This window comes from Peromyscus californicus, unplaced genomic scaffold (genome assembly GCF_007827085.1).
Source record: "Peromyscus californicus insignis strain IS unplaced genomic scaffold, ASM782708v3 Scaffold_7__1_contigs__length_154581171, whole genome shotgun sequence".
Classification (NCBI taxonomy): domain Eukaryota; kingdom Metazoa; phylum Chordata; class Mammalia; order Rodentia; family Cricetidae; genus Peromyscus; species Peromyscus californicus.
This window is the reverse complement of record NW_026294595.1, coordinates 62,741,111-62,752,379: the sequence shown is the minus strand read 5'-3', so window position 1 is coordinate 62,752,379 and position 11,269 is coordinate 62,741,111. Positions and strand designations below refer to the sequence as shown.

At 37.7% G+C, this 11,269-nt stretch overlaps 1 protein-coding gene across 1 annotated transcript; it reads left to right on the top strand.

The window, feature by feature from the left end:
* The first annotated feature begins 1,969 nt into the window (after nt 1–1,969).
* Nucleotides 1,970–2,929, top strand: LOC128101804 (olfactory receptor 1044-like). The gene has a single exon (XM_052725188.1). The coding sequence runs from the start codon at nt 1,970–1,972 to the stop codon at nt 2,927–2,929; it is 960 nt and encodes a 319-aa protein (XP_052581148.1).
* The last annotated feature ends 8,340 nt before the right edge of the window (nt 2,930–11,269 follow it).

Sequence of the window (11,269 nt, the reverse complement as noted above, 5' to 3'; positions counted from 1 at the left end):
ATATCTGATAGTGTATCATGAGCTCAATTGTTGGGACCTCAACTGGTGGTTTTTGGATTAAATACAGAATCTCATACTAGAACACAAAACAGTTTACAAACTCAGAAAAGGAGAACATTATTATTTTATTTAAAGTTAATCTTATAGCATCTTATAACAGTACTTATTTCTTTAATTTGCCTCAAAAATAATTGACACTGAGAAGACTCATGAAAAAAATGTATTTTCCATTTTACCTTTACTTTTGTCTATCCATTACCTATGATTCAAAATTAGTTTCTTAACATGCAATAGAGATTTAGACCATATGTCCCCAGGGCCTTATCCTGAAAATGTCAATGCTACTCTCACTGGAAAACAAAACTTGATTGGTTCTAATCAGTTTTAGGATCACAAGATAAGAACTAAATAATGATTTATTTAGTAAAAAGAAAAATTGAAGTAACTTATTTTTTCTTAAAATTTATTAATTGCGCCGGGCAGTGGTGGCACACACCTTAAATCCCAGCACTTGGGAGGCAGAGACAGGCAGATCTCTGTGAGTTTGAGGCCAGCCTGGACTACAGACTGACTTCCAGGAAAGGTGCAAAGAAAACTACACAGAGAAAACTTGTCTCACAAAAAAAAGTAGAAAAAAGAAAGAAGTTATTAATTGCTACATGTACTGGCTAGCTTTTATATAATGATACAAATTAGAGTAATCTAAGAAGAAGGAATATTATTGAGAAAATGGCTTCATAGGATTGCCCTGTAGGCAAGCTTGTATTATCATCATTATTAGTAGTATGATTATTATTATTAATTTAATTCTGTTTTTTGTTTGATGATTGATGTGGGAGGGACCATCCCACTATGGGAGGTGCCATACCTAGGCAGGTTGTACTGGATGGTATAACAATACAGGCTGAATAAACCATGAGGAGCACACCAGTATGCAGACCATCCTGCCATGATCTCTTTTCCAATTCCAGCCCCTAGGTTCCTGCCCTGATTTCCCTTCATGATGAACTGTGATCTGGACACAAATGATGAAACTAATCATGTCTCCCCAAGTTGCTTTTAGTTATGGTATTTTATCATAGCAATAGAAACCCTGACTAAGACATGAATTGCTCAATGCACATACTATTTTAAAACAATGAGGATGTATTCTAATGAGTTGAACAATAGCTATTACCACACAAAAGTATTTGTGTACTCTTAAAGAAATGTAGACTTATTTTAAAATGTATTTTTAGAGTAATTTTAGAAAAAGTAAAACAATTTGTAGGTTTTTATAAGAAAATTTTAGCTTTTTAGAAGTAAAATTAATACAGAAAGGAAGTATGGAGAATAAAAGATGATAAATAGCAGAAGAAAAAAGATGTGATCTTTTAGATATGCAAAAATTTAATTATAAAATTTAGGCAATATTGATAAGGAAGACAAAGATATTCAACTTCAGTTATAACAGGAAAATAATGTTAACAGCACAGCTCAAATATTCTTTTTAGAATAAGACATTAAAAACCATGAAAAAGAATATCACTTGTAAATTGATCTGTAAAGAAATGTACAAATTCCTTGGAAAACAAATATAAATGCTATTCCAGAAGATATTATAAGGTTAAAGAAATAAATAGTCCTTTCCTTTGACCATTCTCTTTCTCAGGCTTTAGAGATGACATTTGATGGTTAAGGTTTATGACACCAGCCTAAAGATTCAGAGCTTGGACTAGAATGGGCTAAACAGCAAGACCCTTGTCTTTTAAGAAACCAAAAAAAAAAAAAAAAAAAAAAAGGAAAGAAAAAGAAAATGGTGATGTTGGTGTGTTCCATAGAAATAAAACCTGTACACAATTTGGGTTTCCAAGACTAGAAAAACATCTCTTTTTAGGAGATAGTAAAGTACTGAATACCACTTGTGCTATGCAAAGTGGAAATGTATCATTTGGATTTTTCTCTACTTCTACAGATGTCCTGAAGACTCATGGCTCAGACAAACTGCACCCAAGTCACACAGTTCATTCTTTTGGGCCTGACAGATCGCCAGGAGTTGAAGATGCCCCTCTTTGTGGTATTCATATCCATCTATCTTTTCACAGCAATAGGCAACCTGGGACTGATTCTGGTCATTAGAACAGATGCAAGACTCAACACACCCATGTACTTTTTCCTCAGCAACCTGGCTTTTGTTGATTTCTGCTACTCTTCTGTCATTACACCCAAGATGCTTGGGAATTTCCTGTATAGCAAAAATTTCATATCCTTCAATGCGTGTGCTGCCCAATTAGGCTGCTTCCTCACATTCATGGTATCAGAGTGCTTGTTACTGGCTTCTATGGCATATGACAGATATGCAGCCATTTGTAATCCTCTGCTGTATACGGTCACAATGTCCCCCGGAATCTGCATTCAGCTTGTAGTTGTGCCCTACAGCTACAGCTTCCTGATGGCACTGGTTCACACTCTTCTCACCTTCCGCCTGTGCTACTGTCATTCCAATGTCATCAATCACTTCTACTGTGATGACATGCCTCTTCTCAGGCTAACTTGCTCTGACACTCACTATAAACAGCTGTCTATTTTGACCTGTGCTGGAATCACCTTCATTTCTTCTGTTCTGATTGTTTCTGTCTCCTACATGTTCATTATTTCTGCCATTCTCAGGATGCGCTCAGCTGAAGGAAGACGCAAAGCCTTTTCTACCTGCAGCTCTCATATGATGGCTGTGAGCATCTTTTATGGAACTCTTATCTTTATGTACTTACAGCCAAGTTCCGAACACTCTCTTGATACAGATAAGATGGCATCTGTCTTCTACACAGTCATCATCCCCATGTTGAACCCTTTGATCTACAGCCTCAGGAACAAGGATGTGAAATATGCCCTGAAGAAAGTCATAGATGGTAGAAATCAGACTTCTGCGATAAGAGAACTAAGAAAATGATTTTAATAAACAAACAGACTTTCACTCTTGGTCTTTTCCCCCAATATTAGTAAAATGAGCTTAATGTCTTATACCTAATTGGTGTTCAATGGAAATCTGTTCATTATAAAATCAAACATTTCTGTGTCCTCTCTTTTCTTTATATTTTTTATTGAAATAAATTCTTTCTCACACAATGTATTCTGATTATAGTTCCCCCTTCCTCAACTCATCCCAGTTCTTCTCCACCTCCCCTTCCATCTGGATCCACCTCCTTTCTGTCCCTCATTAGAAAACAAACAGGCAATTAAGGGATAATAATGATATGCAATAATATGAAAGAAAAAAACAAATTGGACTAGAGCAAAACTAACAAACAGAAGGGAAAGAGACCAAGCAAAGGCACAAGAAACAGATATAGATGCAGAGACTCACTTATTTTTGCATGCTCAGAAATCCCATAAAAATACAAAACCAGAAGCCATAACAAACCTATAGTGTAAAGAAAAATAATTATTAAAAAAAACTTAAAAGTAAAAATAAAAATGTCTTTATCAACCCCCTCCCTTCAGGACTCAGGAAACCCCACAAAAGAGGAAGCAGGAGGACTGTTAGAGCCAGAGAGAATGGAAAATACCAAGTAATCAAGGCCTACTAGACACAAGACAGCTGGCACACATATCAACTCATAAAGACTGAAGCAGTATGTATAGGACCTGCATGGGTGTGTACCAGGTGGAGTCCTAGAGCTTAAAAAATGTGGACACATGCCCTCATCCCTAACTCAGAAGCTATCTCCAATTGATAACCACTTGGGAATGAAAGATTATTTTTCTCTGAGGGAATCCCACTGGGGAAACAAACCACTCTTCGTGGTAGGCCACATTCCTGGATGTAGATAGCCAACAGAAAATGAACTCAGTGGCGTTTTGGGGTTTGCCTTATAATGTCATATCAGGGCTTTTTAAATTTTTCAAATTTCTTCTGTGTCCTTTCTTCATCATATTTTTCCCCCTAACTTTAAAATAATGACTCCATTCCCCTCCTGCAGGTAGATTTCAGGGAAACATACTCCATCTACTTGCTTCCAAAATGTTTTTGGCTTTTAAGATAAACTGTGTCTCTTACAGACAACCAATAAATTTATCTTGTTTTTCTTCCTTGTCTTCCACCTTAAGTTCTTTCTATTGCCTTGCTCACAATCTCTGAGCCTTAGCAATAGGAGTATAAATGGACTGCTTAGCACTCAGTCTTCCCTACCCTCAGCATCCATAGCAATGATGTGTCACTGCTTTGCTACTATTCATTGCAAAGAGATATTTCTTTAAGCAAGAATGGAAGCAGTATTTGTCTGTAGATATTAAGATAAAACTTCAGAAGGCACATCAGCATTACGATTTGTAGGCTGGGCAGTGGTAATGCATGCCTTTAATTCCAGCAGTAAGGAGGCAGAGCCAGGTGGAGTTCAAGGCCAGCCTGGTCTAGATTGAGATACAGGACAGGCACCAAAACTACACAGAGAAAACCCATTTCAAAAAAACAAAGAAAGAAATGTATTATGTCTGTTGTTTCTTGGGCCAAAGACTTCCTCTGACATGAGGTTTTGTTTTGTTTTGTTTTGTTTTATTCTGGTTAGACAGTACCAGGCATGGATTCCCTGCTGTGGACATCACTCTCGATGCTGTGAATGTGTTGCTCTGATTGGTTAATAACTGATTGGCCAGTAGCCAACCAGGAAATATAAACAGGATAAGCAGACAAGGAGAATTCTGAAAAAGGAAGACTGAATCAGGAGATGCCAACCTACTGTCCAGGCAATAGCATGTAATGACATACAGGTAAAGCCATGGAACACATGGCAACATATAGATGAACAGAAATGAGTTAGTTTAAGTGTAAGAGCTCAGGGCTAACAGCCAAGCAGTTTTAATTAATATAAGTCTCTTTGTGTTTACTTGGGTCTGAGTGGCTGGCTACAGATTCCCTCTTGTAAGGTGTGTTTGAAATCCAGAGAGTGAATGGTTAACAGCTGTTTTACTACTGTATCAGTGGCTATATCTTGCCTGGTAGTTTGGTCTTTTAGTTTGAAACATTCAACTCTGGGAAAGACAATTGATGCAGTTTTTCTGAAATGAACAATTTTGTGTTATTTCTGAACATATATTGGTTCTCAAAGTACTAAATGCTGTATTTCAAGTGTTTATCATTAATTTTAACATATTTTATTAATTTTAATCATATTCACCTCTGCATCTTCCACCTAACTCTTTCAATATCTACCACTCTCCTTTTCACTCTCTACCAGCTTTGTATCTACCTTTATATATTTTTTAAAGTTTTATTTCTATAACTTTTTTTCACTTATCTTATATAGCAACCACTGTTTTCTCTCCCTCCTCTCCTCCCGGTCACACCCCCCACTTCAAATTTAGCCCCTCCCCTTGCACTCCTCATCGGTCTCCATTAAGAAAGGGGCAGGCCTCCCATGGGCTTGAAGAGAGCATGGCACACCTAGCTTCTCCCCTTGCATTAAGGCTGGGCAAGGTAATCCAGCATGAGGAGTTCCAAAATGCTAGCCAAGCACCAGGACCAGGTCCTCATCTCACTGCTAGGAGCCATACAAAGAGAACAAGCTTCACAACTGTCATACATGTTAAGAGGGCCCAGCTCTGTCTCATGGAGGTTCTCTAACTGTTGGTTGCTGTGGGATGTTCTGTATGGCAAATGTGTTGCTCTGATTGGTCAATAAATAAATCACTGATTGGCCCAGTGGCTAGGCAGGAAGTATAGGCGGGACAAGGAGGAGAAGAATTCTGGGAAGTGGAAGGCTGAGTCAGAGACACTGCCAGCCACTGCCATGACAAACAGCATGTGAAGATGCCGGTAAGCCACAAGCCACATGGCAAGGTATAGATTTATAGAAATGGATTAATTTAAGATATAAGAACAGTTAGTAAGAAGCCTGGTACGGCCATACAGTTTGTAAGCAATATAAGTTTCTGTGTTTACTTGGTTGGGTCCGAGCAGCTGTGGGACTGGCAAGTGAGAGAGATTTGTCCTGACTGTGGGCCAGGCAGGAAAACTCTAGCTACAGTTGGTCCTGAGTCCATGAGCTCCCCACAAGGCCAGGTCAGCTGTCTCTGTGGGTTCCCTGTCAGGAGCCCCCTGGCTAGTACAATCCCTCCTCGCTTTCTTCAACAAGACTCCCAGAGCTCAGCCCAGTGCTTGGTTGTGGGTCTCTGCACGTGCTTCTATCAGTTACTGGATAGAGTATCTCTGATAACAATCAGGGTAGTCACCAGTCAGATTCCAGTATATGGCGAGTTCAGGCACCCTTACCACTTGTGCTAGGAGTCATAGCTGGGGTCATCCTGTGGATTCCTGGATTTTCCTGGCACCAGTTTTCTCCCTAATCCCCAAATGGCCCCCTATCAAGAGGTGTTTTTCATTACTCTGACCCCCTCCATGTTCTGCCCCCAACCCACAACCCACACTCACCTGCTGTGGATATATGCTCTGTTTGCTGTGAATGTGTTGCTCTGATTGGTTAATAAATAAAGTGCTGCTGTGGGATGGTCTGTATGTCAAATGTGTTGCTGATTGGTCAATAAATAAATCACTGATTGGCCAGTGCCCAGGCAGGAAGTATAGGCGGGACAAGGAGGAGAATAAAGCTGGGAAGTGGAAGACTGAGTCAGAGAGACACTACCAGCGCCATGATGACCAACAGCATGTGAAGATGCCAGTAAGCCACGAGCCATGTGGCAAGGTATAGATTAATGGAAATGGATTAATTTAAGCTGTAAGAACAGTTAGCAAGAAGCCTGTCACGGCCATACAGTTTGTAAGCAATATAAGTCTCTGTGTTTACTTGGTCAGGTCTGAGCAGCTGTGGGACTGGCAGGTGAGATAGATTTGTCCTAACTGTGGGCCAGGCAGGAAAACTTTAGCTACACAGTGCTGATTGGACAATATCCAGGCAGGAAGTAGAAGTATAGGTGGGACAAGCAGAGAGGAGAATTCTGGGAACAGGAAGGCTGAGTCAGGAGTCACCAGCCAGATACAGAGGAAGCAAGATGTGAAGGCAGAACTGAGAAAAGGTACCAAGCCACGTGGCTAAACATAAATAAGAATTATGGGTTAATTTATGTGTAAGAGCTAGTCAGTGGCAGGCCTGAGCTAATGGTCGAACAGTTCTAATTAACATAAGCTTCTGAGTGATTATTTTATAAGTGGTTGTGGCGTCTGTGGGGCTGGGCAGGACTAGAGTAACTTCAGCTACACTCGCCAACCCTACCCAATCCACTCTCCCTCAACTTCCCATCCCTCTATCCTCCCTCCTCCCCGCCCAGTTTACCCAGGAGATTTGCATTTCTCCTTAGTCACCAGGGAAATGCAAATTAAAACAACTCTGAGACACTATCTTACACCTATCAGAATGGCTAAGATCAAAAATGCTAATGACAGCCTGCATTGAAAGGATGTGGAGTAAGGGGAACATTCCTCCACTGCTGGTGGTTGTGCAAACTTGTACAGCCACTTTGGAAATCAATATGGCAGTTTCTCAGAAAATTGGAAATCAATCTATCGCGAGATACCAATCTTGGGCATATACCCAAAGGATGCTCAATTATACCACAAGGACACTTGATCAACTATGTTCCTAGCAGCATTATTAGCAATAGCCAAAATCTGGAAACAATTTAGATGTCCTTCAACTAAAGAATAGATAAAGAAAATGTTGTACATTTACACAATGGAGTACTACTCAGCAGTAAAAAACAATGACATCATGAAATTTGCAGGCAAATGGATGGAACTAGAAAAAAATCATTCTGACTGAGATAACCCAGACCCAGAAAGACAAACATGGTATGTTCTCACTCATGAGTGGATATTAGAAGCAAAGTATATATATTAGAAGCTGCTATTTTATTAGGGGTGAAACTTTTAACACATGATCTTCAGGAGAAAAAATTCAGTCCATTCGAGGATCATTGTCCCTAATTTATTAAAAGCATGTTCTTTCCATGGTGTTTCCATGAGTTGACCAATAAAATAATCTAAAAGATAATGCTTTAGATCATATAGTTAAGGAAGTAAATCAATATCAGAAACCAACAGTCTAGAATAAGAAACACATACTTGTTGAATATTTTAAAACAGCAAATCAACACAGAACATTATGTTTTACAATCCTCTGACCTAGATTCTTGGAACTTAGTTCTTCCAAACCATATGTAAATTTTAAGAATTATCACAAGGTAATTTTTTGTTGTTGTTCTACATAACTATTTTATTTTGTTTTACTTTATTTGTAATGTTTTTTCATTGTTTTATACTTTTATTGATTCTTTGTGGATTTCACAACATGCATTCCAATCCCATTTATCTCCCCACCTCCTCATGTCTGTCCTCTCTGCCCTTGTAACATCTCCCCAAAGTCAAAACCAAATTTAAAAGAAAAACCAAAAACCAAATAAAACAAAGGAATAATTCTCTTTTTTAGCAAAGATAAATGTAATCATTATTACTAAGCAACAGAAATAATAGAACAATGAAAATCAGAAAAAAAGACAATTCCAAAATCAGAATACTAGAGTAATGATATGACAAAATAGAGTTTAAGAGCTGTGTTTTCTACAAACCAATGATTTATATTAATTATCTCTCACCTGCTTTGGGGTGTCCATGGGGCATAGACTATAATTTTTCTTGATAATCTTTCTTACATCATTCTTCTAAGTAGATCCTTTGGGATAGTGTCACTGATAAAAGCACATATATTTTTCTGCCCAAATATTACATGCAGAAGAAATAGAAACTCATGTTTTCCAAGTAAGTTCAATGAATAGGTTTTTATATTAGTGTCAAAATAAATGTTTTAAAATTGAAGATCATAATGATCTTTAAACCAAAACATCTTAGGTGACAAAGCTAAAGTTTCTTCTTGTTTTATTTTAGTTGTATATATACTTAATTGTATATAAAATGAATAATTAGATTGGGTTGGGGAAAGATCTGAGAATTATAAAATCTATTAAGTTATTTTGAAACTGGTAGACACTCAAAGGAAAGGTTATAATGCATGTCATAACCTCATTTCTTAAAAAAAAATTCTCTTTTGAGAGTTATTTATCATTAGAAGAGCAATTGTAGATTAGGGAACCAGTATGAATGCCTAGACTTAAAACTCCACAATATTCTTTTCTTCTTTGATAAAATGGCATGAGTATTTAATAATCTAGAAGGAAATTTCACATCTATGCTTTAAGGAGGAGCTTACCTCTATTTTATATTTCAGTACCTAAGTCAAACAATTCTAAATAAGGGACAAAATCACCAGCGCATGACATTGCCCTAATTTAATCACTAACCTCAATTTTTAATGCTATGTTATCATTATGACAAAAATGCATCAGACATGCCAATTCAGACAGGGGAAAGTCAGCAAGGACTCAGCTCTACAAAAAGAAGTACAGACACCTAAGCAATGCTGAGAGTGAAGGATATAGTCTCCCCAGGAAACATCACACAAATTGGTTGTCCAATACCCAAAGGTCAGCCATAAAAACATATGTACAAATCACATTATACAGACTTAAAAGGTATGTGTGTGCTTAGGAATCTAAATGCTTAATTATATGTGGATACAACAATAATTAGTGAAAAGAGAAACCATCAATTTGAAAAAGAGCAAGGGGGTTATATAGGAGGTAATGGAAGAAGGAAAGGGAAGTGGGAAATAATATCATTACATCATAATTCTAAACAATATAATAAATAATTCAAATTAATGAGCTAGCTATTGCAGACTTACAGTGTCAAGAAAGTCCGCTAGTGTAGACAGGGATTGGAGATTTGTCTAACACATCCATTTTGTGAGGAGCTACTGAGCATCTATGTTGTAGAAATGCTAGGAAATGACAGGGTATGTGTAAATTTCTCTAAAGATGACAGAGTTTCTTATGACTTTGATTCAGTATTAATGATGCATGATGTTAAAGGAAATATATACACAATTTTGTAAGTACATGCACATACATTTTTTTCCCACAGGACTATAAGATCAAAATGGTTGTTGAAAGTTCTGGGTATACAGAAACATGATATATTGTTTCAGAAAAGCAGTAAAATAAATTATCCCAAGAAACCAGGAATGTTTGTGTTCCTAGAGTTGGTGGCCAATTTGACAGGCCTTGGGTGGAGAAAAGAGAAGAGCTAAGCATACACAAAATGAAACCCCGTGAAATGGTGAATATGCTGCACTTTTATTGAAACATTTTTTTTTTAGCAAAGAAAAAAAGTGGGTTCAGTAATCTTTCAAGATTTGGACAGCCACATCTCTATATATGAGGGTATAATTTTAGATATTTTCATGTGTTCTATGGCAGCCTTTTTTAATTGTTGTTTTTTCCAGTCAGGGTTTCTCTGTGTAGCCATGTCTGAACAGGAACTGACTTTGTAGACCAAGCTGGCCCCAAACTTACAGAGATCTGTCTGCTTCTGCCTCCTGAGTGCTAGGATTAAAGGTGAGTACCACCACTGCCCAGCCTGTGGCAACTTTTAACAGATTTTCAACAATTGATCATGGCTTATGTCACCATCAAGCAGATTTACAAACTAGAGTGTAATTTTCTTTTTCTTCTTTGAAAATACTTCCTTAAATTGAAGACTGATCATCATTTCTTCATATGAAAGCAAAACATATGAGACTGAAATTTTCCTTGCTTTGTGTTGTTCTCCATGCTTTTAAAAATTCGTATCCTGTGCTTAAAGATAGTACAGAATGAAATGCGTGTGTGTGTGTGTGTGTGTGTGTGTGTGTGTGTGTGTGTGTGTGTGTGTGTCAGAGAGAGAGAGAGGAGAGAGACAGAGAGAGAGACAGAGAGAGAGACAGAGAGAGATGCTGTGTGTGCGCATGTTTGTGAGTGCACATGTACATACAATTGTGAAGGTAAGAGATCTCAACTTTAACTTCTTTTCACCTTATTTTGAGACAGATTTCCCAAAAGATATACAGCTCTCAGTTTGAGCTATACTGACTGGCCAATGAGCTTCAGGCATCCTCCTGTATCTGTGCACCCAGTACCTGGATTACAGATACATGCTGCCACTATTCCTGTCTCTTATGTGGGTGTTTGGGTTCTGAACTCAAACCTGTCCACTTGATTGACCAGAAAGTACTTTAGGCATCAAGCCATCTCAAGAAGTCCTATAATGCAATTCCTTTGTATAAAATAAATTGAAATTGAAAATAATTACCTAATATGTATTACTTGCCCTATAAACATCTCAAATTAAAACAAAGAAATAATTTCATTATCTGAAATCATCCTGAGACACTTAAATACATTAGTT